At 47.8% G+C, this 17,441-nt stretch overlaps 1 protein-coding gene across 3 annotated transcripts; it reads left to right on the top strand.

The window, feature by feature from the left end:
- The first annotated feature begins 581 nt into the window (after positions 1-581).
- POGK (pogo transposable element derived with KRAB domain) lies at positions 582-15,980 on the top strand. 3 transcript variants are annotated; one of them, XM_030936415.1, is made up of 7 exons: positions 583-962; positions 2,309-2,442; positions 8,108-8,234; positions 8,990-9,088; positions 10,417-11,219; positions 11,274-11,902; positions 14,086-15,980. In XM_030936415.1, exons 2-6 carry the CDS (start codon positions 2,311-2,313, stop codon positions 11,886-11,888), a joined length of 1,776 nt encoding a protein of 591 aa, XP_030792275.1. In that variant the 5' UTR covers positions 583-962; positions 2,309-2,310; the 3' UTR covers positions 11,889-11,902; positions 14,086-15,980. The 3 variants fall into 3 exon arrangements, with proteins under 3 accessions (XP_030792274.1, XP_030792275.1, XP_030792273.1); XM_030936414.1 differs by having other exon boundaries at positions 582-1,125; positions 10,417-11,902; XM_030936413.1 differs by having other exon boundaries at positions 585-962; positions 10,417-11,902.
- Positions 15,981-17,441: the final 1,461 nt, after the last annotated feature.

Consider the following 17,441-nt stretch of genomic DNA (forward strand, 5'->3'; position numbering starts at 1 on the left):
CGTGTTAGACCTCATCTCTCCCTAGTGTGATCATCTTTACACCTATAGCAATAACCCTGTATAAAGTCTTCCTTACTGTTTTAACAAGAGTCACAATAATTTTTTCTTCAACAAGTTCTCAACAAAAACCCAAACCCAGAATCATTTTCTGGAATGAAAAGGGCTTCAGGGCTTCTTGGGTCACTTTTGTTGTATTGTCCACAGGGCTGGGAGTAAACAACTCCTTTGGACGTTCTGGAGAAGAAAGGTCCTTCTATACACCTACTTCGTCCAATGGATTACATGCTTGGGATTCAACCAACAGCTACAAAAATCAGGAAGTTCCTTCTCCATGCATATGAGGAAGTTCTGGACAGAAGCCTGCTGCCAGAATACGAATATTCTTCCTCCAAGACCCCTCCTCATGCCCCTACACTCTCTTGCCAGTCTAGTGTTTCATTCCCTGAAACACGGCGAGAGCGCCTGGAGAGCTCGTCCAAGCAAGTGCAACCCGCTGGTGACTGCAAATGAGCACATGGAACTGTGCGCCCACGCTACGCTCAGTTAAAATCAATCCGGGCTCTTCCTGCCTCGTCCACGCCGAGGTCACACGCAGCACTGAAAGCGGCCTGCAGCGGGTGGGGCAGGAGAAGGCCGAGGGCACGGCTGCCCAGGCCCGCGAGGGACTGCCCGGGCGGCGCGCGGACCGGCCGGAAGCCGCGCCGAGAGGAGGGCCCCGGAGCTCGCGCGGACGCCGTCCCCCGGCGCCGCCGAGGCCTGCTGACATCAGCCGCGCTCCTCCCCTCGCCTCCCAACACCCTCAGCTCCGGGCCGGACCCTCCCTCCTCCCACCACGTGTCCTCCCCGCTCCCTCCCGAGGGGCCGCGCGCACGGGAGGACGGAGAGGCGGAAAGGATGGCGCTGTGACAGCCGGGCCGGAGCCCTCACGTCCCCACCCCGCGCCCTGGCCGCTGGGCCCGGCGGTGAGTGCGCGCGGGCGGGGGCGGCGGCGGCGCGGCCCCTCCCCCGGGTTCCGGGCGGCTGGGCCGCGGCGGGGGCGGGGGCGCCGAGGCTGCGCCGCCGCCGCCGCCTTTGTTGCGGGCCCGCCGGGGGAGGCGGGCGGCGCCGGCTCTCGCCGCCCGGCAGGTGCGCTGGGGCCGGGAGGGGGCCCGGCGGGGAGGCGGGCCGGGCGGAGGGGGCGGCGGAAGCGCTCCCGGCGCGGGGCCGCTGAGAAAGGGAAATGGGGCAAGATGGCTGGAAAAATCCGAACGCTCCCGGGGGCGCGGCGGCGGTGGCGCAGGCGGGGCAGGGCGGGCGGCGGCTCTGGTTGCGGCACCTTAGCGCGGGGCGGCGGCCCCTCCCACCTCTGTCCCGGAGCCGGCCGGGAGACCGCGGCCAAGTTCGGGCCCCAGCTGCAGGCATCTGAAGCCTAGACCCATCCATGCCGCGTTCGCCCATCTTTTTGGAAATATCGAAGGAACCGACTTTGAACTCCGGAGGGATCTTTTCTTTGGAGGTTCCCCGATGCAGCCCTGAAGATGCACCCGCACTCCACACCTAGGAATTGCCCGCGCCCGTAGAGGGCAGGAGCGCGGCCCTTTGTACTGGCCAAGAGTCAGCGAATAGGGAATTTGCAGCCCAGAGGCAATGGGTCATTTCCCTGTCGGGGTGGGCCACAGCCGATTTCTGCACCTTTTTGGGTCTCCAGGCATACCCCTCAGTATGTTTCACTGACTCCTGGGTTTGCAAAGTCCCTAAAGGTAGAATGACCCTATTTTCTGAACCAGCTCGTGGACAGAACCTTTGAATTTGGAAAATCCAGGCGATGGGCCTCCTGAGCCAACCGCTCCGCCCATGCTTAACTGGCTTCTAGCACCCATTCCAGTTGAGTAAGTGTCCAATCTGTGTTCAGACACCTTCACTGATAGGAAATCAGCACCCTTCCCCTGCCTCTGATTCCTGTTTGGGTGGCACTGGCTGCGAGAAAGTATTGCCTTTCTCACTGCTTAAAACCTTTTCCAGGAATATTTACCCACTGGCCGGCCTCAGTTCTGCCGTCCGGTCTCTACAAACCAGTCTGGGTTCTCTTCCCCAGATAGCTTTTTAAATATTTGAAGGCAGCCAGATGCGTTATCTACCCATAGCCTCTCTTATCACAATTAAACATGTCACCCTGTAGCTTCCTGGCCGACCCTGTTTCCTTACTTCCCTCCAGAGGGAACAGTGCTTGGGGCTAAAGAGGTTTGTATGTGGCTCAGCGTCTCCCATCATAGGCTTTGGGGAGGTCACAGTGACACCTGGTTTTTCTGAACCTGAATCTTGCTTGCAGAGATGGAGTCCACAGCGTACCCTCTCAATTTGACCCTAAAAGAAGAGGAAGAGGAAGAAGAGATTCAGAGCCGGGAACTGGAGGACGGCCCGGCAGACATGCAGAAAGTACGAATCTGCTCTGAGGGCGGATGGGTAAGTAAGAAGGTGTGGAGTCCACACAGCCAGCAGAAGCAGGCCTGAGAGCCCAGCTTGCTTTAAATCTCCTCCTCAGACAGACGTGGGAAGTAAAAATAGCCCAGCCCGGTGTGTTTGCATTCCTGAGAAAACAGCTCTGTGGCTTTAAAAGGCAGTGCAAAGAATGGAGGAGGTGGTTATGGAAACAGTCCCTCAGTCATGTAGCTTGTCATCGTTCGATTGGAAGTCCTAGAAGCCAAGACCTTGTCTCTCTCGTTCACCCACTTTTCCTGCACTGTGTTTGATGCCAGGCACATTGTAGGCACCAAGTAAATGTTGGTTGACTTACTGCTGGTTGAAGGGAACCATTTTAAATAAGACTCAAGTCATTGGGTTGACATGAGAGCTTAGGCTAGTTGATTCTGTGTGAGCACCTCTTACCACAGTTCACACAGGAGAGCTGCCTGTCCAGCTGGCCTGGATAGAAATGGTGGGCAGCAGGGAATATAGAGATTCAGGGTATACACACAGGATAGTATGATAGAGGTCAGTGTATACAAATGCAAATGCAGTAGATATTTATAGTTACAGATAGTTATTCACAGTAGTTAACTGGACTCCGTGGTAATTAGGCATGAATAGTAAACATTTTAAATAAGCAACAAATTGACATTCCTTTTCTCTGCTTATTTTCCATTGTGTATAAACATTGTCAGTATACATAATATCCTTTGCTTCCATGAAGAGCCCCTGTCCATACAAGCATGGTACTTCTAAATTGTTCTCTACCACATGAGGGAACTGGGATGCAGAAAGATTATTTGCCTTGCCCTAAGGATACACATGAACACTGACATTTGTTCTTCAAAACAGGTCTCCTGAGCTGCACCCTTAAAAGTAATGCATTTTACCATATGTATGCTATACCTTAATTTTTTTTTTTTTTTTTTTTTTTTAAATCAGTGCAAGCACAGGCTCTCAGTTTGCCAGTCTAGCTGTGGACGCTGCGCTGCCTTTGTCTCATCAGTGTTCTTTGCCCAACACATCCTTCTTCCCAATTCTGATCCAAGCAGGCATCAGGTCCATGTAGCCTGGAACAAGACCTCAAGGCAGTCGAAACTCAGGGCTTTGAGGCTCAGTTGGTCAACCCAGAACATCTAAATGGAGAGCCTTAGAGAATAGGTGCAATAAAAGTGAATGTGTTGGGACAGTGAGGAATGAGCAAGATGAAGACCAACCGTGCTTGGGTGGGGAAAGAAGGAAGTAACCAGAGGGGCTGGAGGAGGGACTGCAGCAGCTGGTGGTGCTGGGGATTGGGCATTTGTGGCCTCCAGGCAATCGGCCATCCATCCACAGTTACCAGGCACAGTGTTGGGCATAAAGAGAGGCTTTTTTCCTGATGTAATTTCCAGTCTTGTGAGCAAGACAGGGAAGTAAACGTAAGTAATAGTAAGCACAGTCTGCACAGTGCAGTGGTGGAAGTCTGCAAGGATGCATCAGGAGCCAAGAGGGGCATGCCTCATTCAGGCTGAGAACTCCAGGGCCTCCTGGACAAGGCCTAATCTTGAGCAGTGAGCAATTTTGCCCCCACCCCTGGACATTTGGCAACATCTGGAAACACTACCCCCTTTCCCCACCCCTGGATATTTGACAATATCTGGAAACACTTTTCGTTGTCTGACTTGATAGGGGTGCACTGGGGACTGGGAGATCCTCCTGGCATCTAGTGGGTAGAAGGGGTGCTGCTAGACATCTGCAGTGCACAGGATGCCCCCCCCCCACCCGCCACCCACACACATACACACACACAACAAAGAAGTAACTGGCCCAAAACGTCAGTTGTGCTGAGGTTGAGAAACCCTGCTCTAGAGCATTAAATTAGAAGAAAAGAATCTATTTTAAAAATACGTATTTTGGTTATAGAGAATTATGTTAGGGTGATCAGTGAAAGCTTTTCAAGGATAAGAACTATGATAATATATTAGGATAAAATTCCATAGACTTGAAATAGAAATACAATTTTAAGTAGAAAAAAAAATGTACTTTGAACCGAGTCTTAGTCATGATGGAATCAGCCAAGGGAAGGGGAAGGGGGTTGCGTTCCAGGCAAGAGGACAGCACAGGCAAAAGCTCTGGGGAGAGGAACTTGTGTGCATAGTTAGTTAGGAGCAGCTCCTGCAGCTGGAACCTGAAACTCATGGCAGGGAGAGGAGGGGGATCAGGCATAGGAGGCCAGGCCAGGGGCCAGAGCCAGCCAGGAGGACATGGAGTGTTACGCTGGTGAGTTTGAGCTTTCTCCTTAGCTCTGTGGAATGAGGCCTTAGCCCATCTTTCTAAGGGAGGCCTCAGGCTCTCTACAGCCACCATGCTAAGGCCTGTGTGGCCTGCTAAGAAAGCAAAGCTTTGGCATCAGACTTTTTAGCTCTGTAACCTTGAACAAGTTACTTAAACACTCTGTTGTTTTATGGGTAACGTAGAAGTGAGGTAGTGATCCCCATGTCCCTAGTTCAGAGGATTCAGTGAGAGAATATATTTATATGATTGAGTGTCCTATACAGTGCTTGGCACATAGCAGGCACTCCATCAGTGGATCAGTACAAACTCACTCCCCTGAGATCCCTGCATCTTTGCTGGGTGGCTGCAAGGCTTTAGTGAGGCTGGGCAAGGTGTAAACACTTTACAACATTTACCCTTTGAGATAGCGTTAGAATGCCAGCTTCCTTAGCAGAGCAAGGCAGTGCACACAAGCTAGAGGAAGAACACTTATCCCGTGAGCCCTTGATCTTCTGAGGAAAGGGAGGAGGGCAGGGATTGAGGGTCCCTACCTGCAAGGCCAAGAAGGGGTGTCTAGAGGTGGTACACAGACTGCCTGACTTCTCAGTTTTGCCCAGGGCCGGCCCTGTTTACCTTCTGCTGTGTTCAGCCAGATAAAAGGCCTCTGTGGAGCGAGGGGAGGCCTGCGCAGCAGGGCCTGGCTGAAGGATCACTCCATTCTCACAGAGGCTTGCTGTGAGGAGAATTTCTAAGCCACTGTACTGTGCCTCTGGAGCATAATGTGGGCTTGTTTGAAGATCCTCCGTGGCTCAGTCATCAATGGGAGGAGATGAATCCTGCACCAGCCCCCAGCTTTCTTCCTGCAGCTTCAGGGCTCCTGGTACCTGATGTTTTTACCAGGCCTAGAATATGTTACCCCCCTAAGAGTATTGATGGCCCCTCTGAAATGACAGGCATAGCCAGTCCTGTTCCCATTTTATCAGCAAAGGGAAAGGGACTATAAATAGGTATGGCCTAGATCTGGAACTTCCCAGGGAGAAAAAAAGGCCAAAGAGACAGTTCTTTAAAAGCCTGGGAAGTGGGAAAGGAGTGGGGTGGAAAATTCTTGGGCTGACTGGCTTTCCAGGGCAAGGAAGTCTGAGGAAGGCCTGGAGACAAATCCGTTTTACCTCCTTGTATTTCACACTGAGATTTTCGTCCATTCTTACTCCAAAGAGTAGGCTCCGTTTTGTGACAGATAAAATGTAATGATTCTCTGAAACAGTTCCAAGTGGAACAAGAGAAGGGAAATCCAGAGAAGATTTGCCTAGATCGTATATTCAAAAACACATTTTTCAGTGACTGCTAGCTACAGGAAGTGTCCTGGGCTTAGGGAGGCAAAAAGGAGTAAGTACAGGTCCTGCCTTCAACGAGCTCAGATTCTAACGGAGGGAGCAGACAAACCAACCAAAAGAGTTCTGCAGTGTGATGAGTGCCCCGGGAGTGTGGAGCCCAGGGCATCACGGGGATGTTTGGGTGTGCTCACAGCATGGCACAGAGCAGCCTTCTTGGGGAGCAGGGATTTGGGGCTGAGTCCTGGAAGATGGGTGGGTGTCCGCCAGACCAAGAAAGGGGAGGCCCTCCAAGGCCAGGGGAGAATATGGGCCAAGGTGTAGGGGGCATCGGGGAATGGTTGTTCAGGGAACTGTACACAGCTGAGTACAAGCGGAGCACAGAGCTGGGGAGAGTTGAGGGTTAGTCATCAGGGAGGCAGCTGTGCTCGGTATTGCTGGATCCTTGCGGTCAGGCAGTGCTGGGTCCAAGTCGCAACCCCACCATTTATTGGCTATGACATTAGCCTGGAAATGAGACCTCTCTAAGCCCATATTCTCCTTGATTAAGTAGGGGCATGGTGGCTCACGCCTGTAATCCCAGCACTTTTGGGAGGCTGAGGTGAGTCAATCACCTGAGGTCGGGAGTTTGAGACCAGCCTGGCCAACATGGTGCAACCCCGTCTCTACTAAAAATACAAAAATGATTACAGGTGCACGCCTGGTGGCGTGCACCTGTAATCCCAGCTACTAGGGAGGCTGAGGCAGGAGAATGGCTTGAACTCGGGAGGCAGAGGTTGCAGTGAGCCAAGATCATGCCACTGTACTCCAGCCTGGGCAACAGAGCAAGACTTCATCTCAAAAAAAAAAAAAAAAAATAGGCATATCTGCTCCTCCACAGGCCCGTTGTGGGGAATAAATGAAGCAGTTACAGGCCCTTTCCTAGTACGTGCTTCCTATGTGTGAGGTGCTGTGGAAGGTGGGGAGAGAACAAGGGGGCTTCCTTCGGTCAGGGAGGAAAGGCCAGTGTGACCGATGGCCTGAGCCCTGAAGTGGCTGCAGGCTGTATAGTGTATGGACACTAATTTTCTAAACTGAGGAAAAACAATATCATAATCACCCAGACCCAAGATACAGCTTTGGGAAATAGCTTTGAAGGCAAGAATACAAAATAACCAGACTGAAACAAGCTGTCCAGTGCCTTCTTACCACTAAATAGGATGAGCTTTGGAGTAGGAGTTTTAATGACTGAAATAAGACATACAGTTAAAAAGAGGAGGGTGGTTTGGGTGGCTTGGATGCCTTGGGCTACTGAGGAGCCCCCTGGTACTGGGGCCAGGAAGCAGAGGAACAGGGGAGGGATGGAGTCTTTTGGGCTTTCTGCTTACCTGGTCTAGGATCAAAGTGAATGAGTTTGCTCTGGCATCTCATTACATATATTAAGCTCTAATTAGCCCTTCGTTCTTACTCTTCGTGCTCTTGTGGATCGGAAAGGCCAAGTAGGGCCCCTTCTCTCAATGGCTCTACTCTGGGCAGCTTTGGGTTCCAAGTCTAACACTTTGGTTAGTACCCTTAGAAATGCAGTGCCCTGGAAACCCACAAAGATCCCATGGAGGGCAGTGATCCTATTCAGATTTACAAACCCAACTCACCCCGCCCAGGGCCGAGGGTCTTTTTCTGGGGTGGGAGGGAATTGGGGGTGAGTGTGTTGGTGGGACACTTTGTCTGGGTGTGGGTGGCTTAAATCTTGGGTCAGAGGTGAGCCGTGAGCAGCTCTCACCACAGCGCAGGAGGGTACAATGTCCCAGTGTCCCCCAGCCAGTGATCATGATCGGGAGTTTTCTTCTCAGGGTGCTGCTCACCTTATCTGAACGGAGAGTGGCAGCCGCAGTGGTGAGCACAGAAGGACTGTGCTCTTGCCCTCGTTGGCCTCCAGCAGCTGTATGAATGTGGACAGTCCATTTTCCCCTGCATCAGGGTCCCTCACCTGACCTGTGAGAGGATGGGCTGTCCCAGGCTGTCTGTAAGGTCCTGTCCGCTCTGAAAGCCTGTCTGCTTGTGCCTGTTCGTCATTGTGAAAGGGCTGTTCACTCTTCTAGGTACCGGCCCTATTTGATGAGGTGGCCATATATTTTTCCGATGAAGAGTGGGAAGTTTTGACGGAGCAACAAAAGGCCCTCTACCGGGAAGTCATGAGGATGAATTATGAAACTGTCCTGTCCCTGGGTAAAACTTTGTTTTCCTTTGTCTCCTGGAAGCTCTGAGCCCAGAGAATTGTTTCCATGCCTCTCTTCTCTGGTATATCCAACATCCCTTTCTCCTGAACTTAGACTCTGCCTCCTCAATGTCTGTGCCCATTTAATTTCCAGTTTTTGATTTGGGCAGAATATAAATATTGTGTCATCCTACTCAGCAACCCGTGCTGCCTCAGAACTGCCCCCATTCAACCCAGGCATTCACATTTAAGGAAAAAACCATATAACCTTAGAAATGTCACCATGGATCTGGGCCTGTGCCTCACTGTTCCTTACGAGAGAAGGCAGGCATTGATGTTACCCTGCCAGCCTCAGAAGTTTGGGGACATATCCTCCCAAAGACTGTTTGCTCCTCTCCCGAGCCCCCGCCCCAAATTGATATCACACATCTTATCAGCAGAATGTAACCATTTGAAGAGATTTCCCAGTTTGCTCATACAGGTACCAAAATGTTAATTGGATCAGCAGCTGCATTCACCCTCTTGCCTGCTAAATGCAGTTCTTTTATTATTGGTGCCAATACCATCCTCATTAGGAGAGATCTACCCATTCCCTTGGACAGACCTATTTTCCATTATCTTTTTTCTTTAAGTATCCCTGAGCCTTTTTCCCCTTGTTTTTCACAGAGAAGGGGAGAGTGGCTCTTAAGTATTTTAAAGTACTTATTTTGGTAGTGCTCCAGGACAGTAATACACAGCTGTTACCTATTTTATTTCTTATAAACAGAATTCCCATTCCCTAAGCCAGACATGATCACCCGGTTGGAAGGGGAGGAGGAGTCTCAGAATTCTGACGACTGGCAGCTCCAAGGAGGCACCTCTGCAGGTACTACAAGTAAAGCAGTTCAGCATCCATCCAGCTGGGAACATTGTGAAGTGGGATTTTCAGTGTACATTCCATGGGGTATTTAAGAGGTAGAAGGATTATGGGCTTTGGAGTTTTGAAATCTCCCTTTGCAGTGCTAAATATGTGACCTTAGGCAACTGCTTTTACCTCAGAGCTTCCATTCTTCCTCTATCAGCTCTGAGTAACAAGACTCGATGTATGACCTTCTATGTGGATGAAGCAAAATGAGGCTTGTGCAGCGTTTGGTCCAGTGCGCCTTCTAGCTGAACAGGGCTACCTCAGTAGTGTACCATATGCCTCTGCAAACTAAGAATAGTGAGAGGAAGCACGCTTCCTGAGTTACCTGGCTTCCTGTCCATTTCATACTGGATAGAAAAAGCATTAGCAGTCATAGTATACGTTTGAGCAAATGTATCTAAGAAGTACCTAGTCCTTTGTCAAGAAAAATGGTTATTGAGGCCGCAGTTGAATAAATACAGCATTGCTTCCAGACTGCCAAAATAGTTTTGTCTTTTCTCCAGAAGAGTTTAAAATCCCGTATTTCACTGACTCTGAGACATGTTTCTTCCCCCATTGCTTCACTGTCTCTGAAATTGAGAATGCCTCTTAAAATCAGTGGCATGTCATAGCTTAATTAGTAGTATTTTCTTTCTTAATGGCACATAATGATACATCCTACAACTGATGGCATTTTAGTTTGGGTGAGATAGGGTAATTTCCCCAAGTCATACTCAACTTCTGTGACCGCCTTCTAAATATAAAGTGAAACTCGGTTCCACCGTTAATGTGCAAGAACTAATTTTGTGCCTTATAAGCTTAACTTTGCTAAGTGTGGTTTTTGCTATAGGTTTTCTTGGTTCTAAAGGGATATGATTCAGGCCATGATGTGTCTCTGTAATATTATATGGTAATATGGTTTACATTTGGCTTCTCATTCACATAAAAAGTATTTTGACACAAACATGGCCCCCAAATTATTTGGTCCAAGCTTGGTGCCTCTGTTCAATTCTCAGCTCTGCCACTTTCTGGCTTGTCTCCCTTGGTATATTATGTAACCTCTGTAGCCTCCCCTTCTTCATCAGCAAAGAAGGAACAGTGATACTTAGAGTTATTAAACGAAGTAGGTGTGGGTATTCCATATAAATTGTCATATGGATAAGGACTTAGGCAATGTTATCTGTTATTAAAGTTACTATTTTTGGTGAACCTCAGAGTAAGGTATTCTTAGCATTTCAACTCCCCAAAATCAGGGTATAAGCCGTTTTACTTACTGGCATTATTTTTGCCCCTCACTATTTGTCTCCCAGAAAATGAAGAATCTGACGTAAAGCCTCCAGACTGGCCACACCCAATGAATGCTACCTCCCAGTTTCCTCAGCCTCAGCACTTTGACAGCTTTGGCCTCCGTCTGCCTCGGGATATCACAGAGCTGCCCGAGTGGAGTGAGGGGTACCCCTTCTATATGGCCATGGGCTTCCCAGGGTATGACCTCTCTGCTGACGACCTAGCTGGGAAGTTTCAGTTCAGCCGGGGCATGCGGCGCAGTTACGACGCAGGGTTCAAGCTGATGGTGGTGGAATATGCCGAGAGTACCAACAACTGCCAGGCTGCCAAGCAGTTTGGAGTATTGGAAAAGAACGTTCGAGACTGGCGCAAAGTGAAGCCACAGCTTCAAAACGCCCACGCCATGCGGCGAGCATTCCGAGGCCCCAAGAACGGGAGGTTTGCTCTGGTGGACCAGCGTGTGGCCGAATATGTCAGATACATGCAGGCCAAAGGGGACCCTATCACCCGCGAGGCGATGCAGCTGAAAGCTCTTGAAATCGCCCAGGAAATGAACATTCCAGAGAAAGGGTTCAAGGCAAGCTTAGGTTGGTGTCGAAGAATGATGAGAAGGTATGACCTGTCTCTGAGGCATAAAGTGCCCGTGCCCCAGCACCTGCCGGAAGACCTGACTGAGAAACTCGTCACTTACCAACGCAGTGTCCTGGCTCTGCGCAGGGCGCATGACTATGAGGTAGCTCAGATGGGGAATGCAGATGAGACGCCCATTTGTTTAGAGGTGCCATCACGGGTAACTGTTGATAACCAGGGCGAAAAGCCTGTCTTGGTCAAGACACCAGGCAGGGAAAAACTGAAAATCACAGCAATGCTTGGTGTCTTGGCTGATGGGAGGAAGTTACCTCCATACATCATTTTGAGGGGAACGTATATCCCCCCGGGGAAGTTTCCCAGTGGGATGGAAATCCGCTGCCACCGGTATGGGTGGATGACTGAAGACTTGATGCAGGACTGGTTGGAAGTGGTGTGGAGACGGAGGACAGGAGCGGTGCCCAAGCAGCGAGGGATGCTGATCTTGAATGGCTTCCGGGGCCATGCCACAGATTCCGTGAAGAACTCCATGGAAAGCATGAACACTGACATGGTGATCATCCCAGGGGGTCTGACCTCACAGCTTCAGGTGCTGGACGTCGTGGTCTACAAGCCACTGAATGACAGCGTGCGGGCCCAGTACTCCAACTGGCTTCTGGCTGGGAACCTGGCTCTGAGCCCAACCGGGAATGCTAAGAAGCCGCCCCTGGGCCTCTTTCTGGAGTGGGTCATGGTCGCATGGAATAGCATCTCAAGTGAGTCCATCGTCCAAGGGTTCAAGAAGTGCCATATCTCCAGCAACTTGGAGGAGGAAGACGATGTCCTGTGGGAAATCGAGAGTGAGTTGCCAGGAGGAGGAGAACCACCAAAAGAATGTGACACTGAAAGCATGGCTGAGGGCAACTGAAGGGAAAGGGAAAGGTAACCACTCAGGAATAGATACTCAATGCCTTTGCTGATTGACATGCCCTTCTCCCTTTCCATTATTTTTCTGTTTTTAAGTTCACTTAGAGCCTACAGTGCAGTACTATAGATCAGGGGTCTCCAGCTCCCAGGCCACAGACCATACCAGTCCATGGCCTGTCAGGAACTGGGCTGAACAGCAGGAGGTGAGCGGCATTACCACCTGAGCTCCACCTGTCACATCAACAGCGGCATTAGATTCTCATAGAAGCACGAACCCTGTTGTGAACTGCGCATGCGAGGGATCTAGTTTGCATGCTCCTTATGAGAATCTAATGCCTGATGTTGTGAGGCAGAACAGTTTCATCCCAAAACCATCCTGCTGCCCCCCATCCCGCATGCCCTGGGTCCATGCAAAAATTGTCTTCCATGAAACCAGTCCCTGGTGCCAAAAAAAAGTTGGGGACTGCTGGTATAGATAACAGACCATTAGCATTTTCTCCTTTATATGGAACATTTATTGTTTGATTTACTTTGTTTCTATTTTGCTCTGTGGCCTGGACCCAGAAACACTTGTATAATAGGTGAAATGAACAAAGAATGAGCTGCCAGAACATCTGAGGGCTGTAAAGTTGAAATTATTTGAGCCCAAAGAAGCATAGTCTGGCATTGTTCAGTTCACACAAAATTTTGTCTGAAAAGCCAACTTTTTTCTTTCCCTTTTAAATTATGCTGAACATTGAGGGCCAGTATGTGTAACTGTGTAACTGACATGCTGGGACAGTTGTACTCACTTTTGCTGGCCTGTAGGACCGTGACATAGGGAGAGCATTAAGTGTGCCTTCAGTACAGTGTCCTCTGGGCCTCGGGTCTCAATCCTGGAGCTGTCTACACAGTATGCCACCAGCAAATAAGAATAATAGCTTCTGCTTGCTTTTCCCTCGGGAATTCAGGGTTTTTGTTTTCTTTTAAAAACATCTTAGTCTCATTATGACCTTCACATGGGCTATTACAATAATTTCCTGTAGTCAGCAGATGTCTGAAGGAAGGTATTTTTAAACTGAATCTTTACACCAAAAAAAGAAAACAGGGTGCATATCTAGGACTCTAAGTGAGTAAAGTTTGAGGGCTGAAGACAATAGGCCTGGAATTTTCTGGGTTGAGTACACAGGAAGAGCAGCTTTCAAAGGAAAGTAGGAATGGAGGCCTGAGACAACACTAGTGAAATGACCCCACCCACCTATACCTCCAGAAAGGAGGAGGATGAGCATATACAGCAGCGGGGACACGCACAAAGAACAAACAGTTCATTTACCTCTTTGTTCTTATCTCCCTAATTATAAATTAATTTGATCCTCTAGACAGTGTTTTATATGAAGAAAGAAGCCACCTCTTTCACAGAGGACCTGAAACCATCAACCATCTTCACACATTCTTTTTCTTTTAATTAGGTGTTTCCATCTTCCTTGCTTTTTTCTACAAATGAAATGCTAATGGGAGCCTTCTTTTACCCACTTCAGCTATATAAGTCTGTATGTGTTTCAAAGAGTGACTTACATCTCCTTCCTTGTCCCCAAATTAAATTGTACTCATATTGCTGAATCCCACTGTAATTCTGGGATCCCTGGAATTACAATAGAGCAAGGATAAGTTCTTACTATTACATTCAAAATCACCAAAATTGCTTTTTTTCCCCCCTTGTGTCCTCCATGTTTTGAGAAACCCAATGAATCCTGCTTCCCTTTTCTGCTGACCCTTATATTGCCTACGTTGGATTTCAAACTGAATTACACTGAGTTTCCATCTTTTCCTCATTTACCTTTTGCTTTTCCCTCTCCTTGTTAGATAACATTTTTGTGCACTTTTAATTTCCTAAGCTCCTTACCACTTCAGGGACATGATTAAACACTTCCAGAAGAGGAAAGGAGAAAAAGCGATGCTGAGTTGCATTCATGAATGTTGGCCTCTAATATTGGTCATGCGCTTTTGCTCTTCTAGACTGCCACCATTCTCTCTGCAGCTCCAGAGGAAGTGATGGGAGTAGACAGATCCACAGTGAACACGAGATTTGGGAGACCAAGTTGGCATAAAACTGCCTCTTGTCATCCGTTTGGAAATCTGACTGATGGAATTATTATGTCTGTTAAAAGTTATACCAAAAAGCCAAGGGTTAATTCATTTAGGTTCTCTCTGTTTTCTAGCAAATGGAACTCTGATTGAAACAGCTGGAGAGGAAAATCCTCAAGAAGATTATTCCTGAAAGTGTGGATGCACTGGATGCACAGGGAACATCAGGAAAAGGCCACAGGGCTCTGAACAGCCCGGATTCAGACAGCAGCCTATACATCCATCCCAGGACACAGCCCAGCCCCTCCCCACACCATAAAAGGTATTCGACAAGTCTGGGACCTATCATTTCATCAGAGACATGCTCAGAAAAGAAACTGCTTCTGCCCCATTTCTTGTTTTGGAGATTATTCGAATAATCTGTCCATCAAAAGAAACCTGTAAATATGAACGAACAAAGGTTATTTCCTAGAGAAAAGACAGTTTGTTCAACACCAACAAGGGACTCATCATATGGGCACAACTCTGGTGTCCTTCTATGGAGAAAACCTCGAGTAAAGTTTTATTCTGCCTTTGAAAATGCTTCCAAAAGTAGACCCTGTCCCCACACAGGTCAAGACTACAGAGAAGGCTTTGTAGAAATGTGTCACTTACGTACACCTGCTACTTACACATTTCCTCCTTTGGAAAAATGAGATATTTAGGATAACAAGAAAATTAAGACATACTGGCCTGGTGCCAGCAGATGGCTTTTCTATAGACTAGGTTAGTGTGGAAGATATAGGTTAAAATAAACTATGCTGTTTTATTTATCTTCCCAACCTGATTGGCAGCTAGACTTTTTTTAGGGTCCCATTTAGTGGCCCTGTTTTTTTCATTATTATATTTAATGATAGGGCAGGATTTCGTATGCAAGCTCTTGTTTCTCAGGCTGCCTGCAGAAGAAGTCACTATAAATTATCTGCTGTCTACATGGTACAAGGCCCATTGACTCATCTGATGCTTGTTTTGTTAATTTCTTTTAATATTTTTATCACAGGGGCAGTGGGAGGGCTTGGCCTTTTAGCCACAGCTGTTTTAAGACTTCTGATCTCCTGCCCTGCAGGAATAGGTGGGAGGTCATTGAATTTTTACACTATAGTAATTTGCATTCCCACATAAGTTTGAGTGTTAGGAAAACATTCCTTTAAAGCGATCTGTGCTACAAAAAATATGCCAGGACTTCACAGACAAAGCCATTGCTAGAAATGTCATTCCAATGATCAAATCTGGAAACAGGCTGCCATAACCACTTTTCCTTCCTGTAGACTCAGCTCACCTGTATATTAAACTGTTCTTGGCATCTTGAAATACCTATTTCTACTCAGGTACTCATTTTCCTATTAGTGATTCACCTTTCTGATCCTTTTAAACCAGTTTTCCCCTAAGGGGGGAAATTTTACTTAACCTCTAGTATCTGAACAACTGTCAATATTTGAATTGTTTCCCCATTTGCTTTTACCTGTACTGTATTCTTGGTCATCTCAAATGGCATCTAAACCCAGCTACTTTGCATTCCAGAAGTTTTCCATTCCCTCCAATTCCACCTAATTTTTCGTCTGTCCTAGTTACTGGCTCTTTCTTCTTCATGTCTTATTTCTCTTGCTTTGGGAGCTTAAAAGATTTTACAAGACCTAATTTTGGGTTCCTTCCTTGGAGCCATAATTACCCTGCCGAGAAGAGTGGAAAATGGGTTCAACTTCTGTTTCACTCCACCAACACCTCCCTGAGTCTCATCATCGGCTACGCGATGATGCCTTACAGGTTGCATAGCACTGGAACTTTCCTAGAGTAACGGCTCTGCTGCCAGGGTTTCTCTGGGCTCATTCTTCCACTGACTTAATTATGATCTATGCCTAACAGAGCCCCAGTACAACTATTTTGCAGAATGGCTGTTACCCTAGAATTACTATAGCACATATTGAGACATAGTTGTACTCCCTAGTAGATAGGAACTGACCCCAACAATAAACTTTGATAATAAAGACAATAGGCTATGGTGGTTTTATTTCTTTACCTATTAGCATTGTGAAAAGTTACATTCAAGCTGTTGGCTGCACCTTATTCTCCATCCAGTTTGGTACCAATATATTACATCTTTGAATCAAAAAGTGTTCATGAGATGCAGTATAAGTAATACTGGTATCTGTGAAGACACAGGGAAGATTGTGCAGTGGGGCAAGTTTGGCATAACTTTTTTCCTCAGTCATGTTTTGTATGCTCTCAGCAATGGTACATTACCAAAATCACATGAAAGAAATCCCATAAAGGGATCTAAATTTTAAATGAAAGTATGATGAGCCCATGTCTTAATTATGCACTTTTAGTAAAATTAGTCCTGACAATTTACAGTGCCCATAAAGTGGTACTCGATTCTCCAGGAATAATCTGGCAGTGTTATTTTTCCTTTTTAACCCATCAGCATTAAATGCTGAGCCACTCTCCAAGTCTGACCCCTAGACTAAGCTTCCTTACTCTTCCTCCCAGAGGCATCTTGGGATGAGTCAAAGGCATGGTAGGACAGTGGCATTTACCTGTGGTCATCACTTCAGGCAATGGAAAGGAAAAGTGTCTGTCCCTGGTTGATCAGAGAAGTGGGTGATAAAGATGATAAGAACGTGCTAAATAACAAACCTGCACACTTGTACCTCTGAACCTAAAAGGTTTTTAATTCACAACAACAAAAGAACATGCTAAGCGAGTCCTCCCACCTGCCTGGTAAAGTACGGCCGGCCTTATCACACCTGGTTTTGCACAGTGATAAATTCCTGCAGGAAAAAAGTTTTTTTTTTTTTTGAGACAGTCTCGCTCTGTCGCCCGGGCTGGAGTGCAGTGGCCAGATCTCAGCTCACTTCAAGCTCCGCCTCCCGGGTTTACGCCATTCTCCTGCCTCAGCCTCCCCAGTAGCTGGGACTACAGGCGCCCGCCACCTCGCCTGGCTAGTTTTTTGTATTCTTTTAGTAGAGACGAGGTTTCACCGTGTTAGCCAGGATAGTCTTGATCTCCTGACCTCGTGATCCGCCCGTCTCGGCCTCCCAAAGTGCTGGGATTACAAGCTTGAGCCACCGCGCCCAGCCTGAAAGAAGTTTTATTCTAAGTCTGAAATTATATGGTTTCTAACAGCTTTTTCCCTTGTTAATTATTTTTCTACATGATGCTTAATAATGTTTTTGTTTTTTAACCTAATTAGAGAAGAGATTGCACTCAGAGTCCCCAAAGCTGGCAGTAGTGTTACAGATGGAACCAGCCTTTGGTGGACAGAGTTCAGATGTTTCAAGAGGCTTTTGTGAAAATGCTAAGTATTACTGTTTCTACCTTCCTGCCCTGCACTTTACCCCATCTCCCTCTTTAGAAAATGATTTCATAGGAAAACTGGCATGAAGAGCAGATAGTAGAGTGTAGACCTGAAATACATAAGGCAAAGGGAGTCCTCCAGCATTCTATGGTCCCA

Source organism: Rhinopithecus roxellana, chromosome 8 (assembly GCF_007565055.1).
Source record: "Rhinopithecus roxellana isolate Shanxi Qingling chromosome 8, ASM756505v1, whole genome shotgun sequence".
Lineage (NCBI taxonomy): Eukaryota > Metazoa > Chordata > Mammalia > Primates > Cercopithecidae > Rhinopithecus > Rhinopithecus roxellana.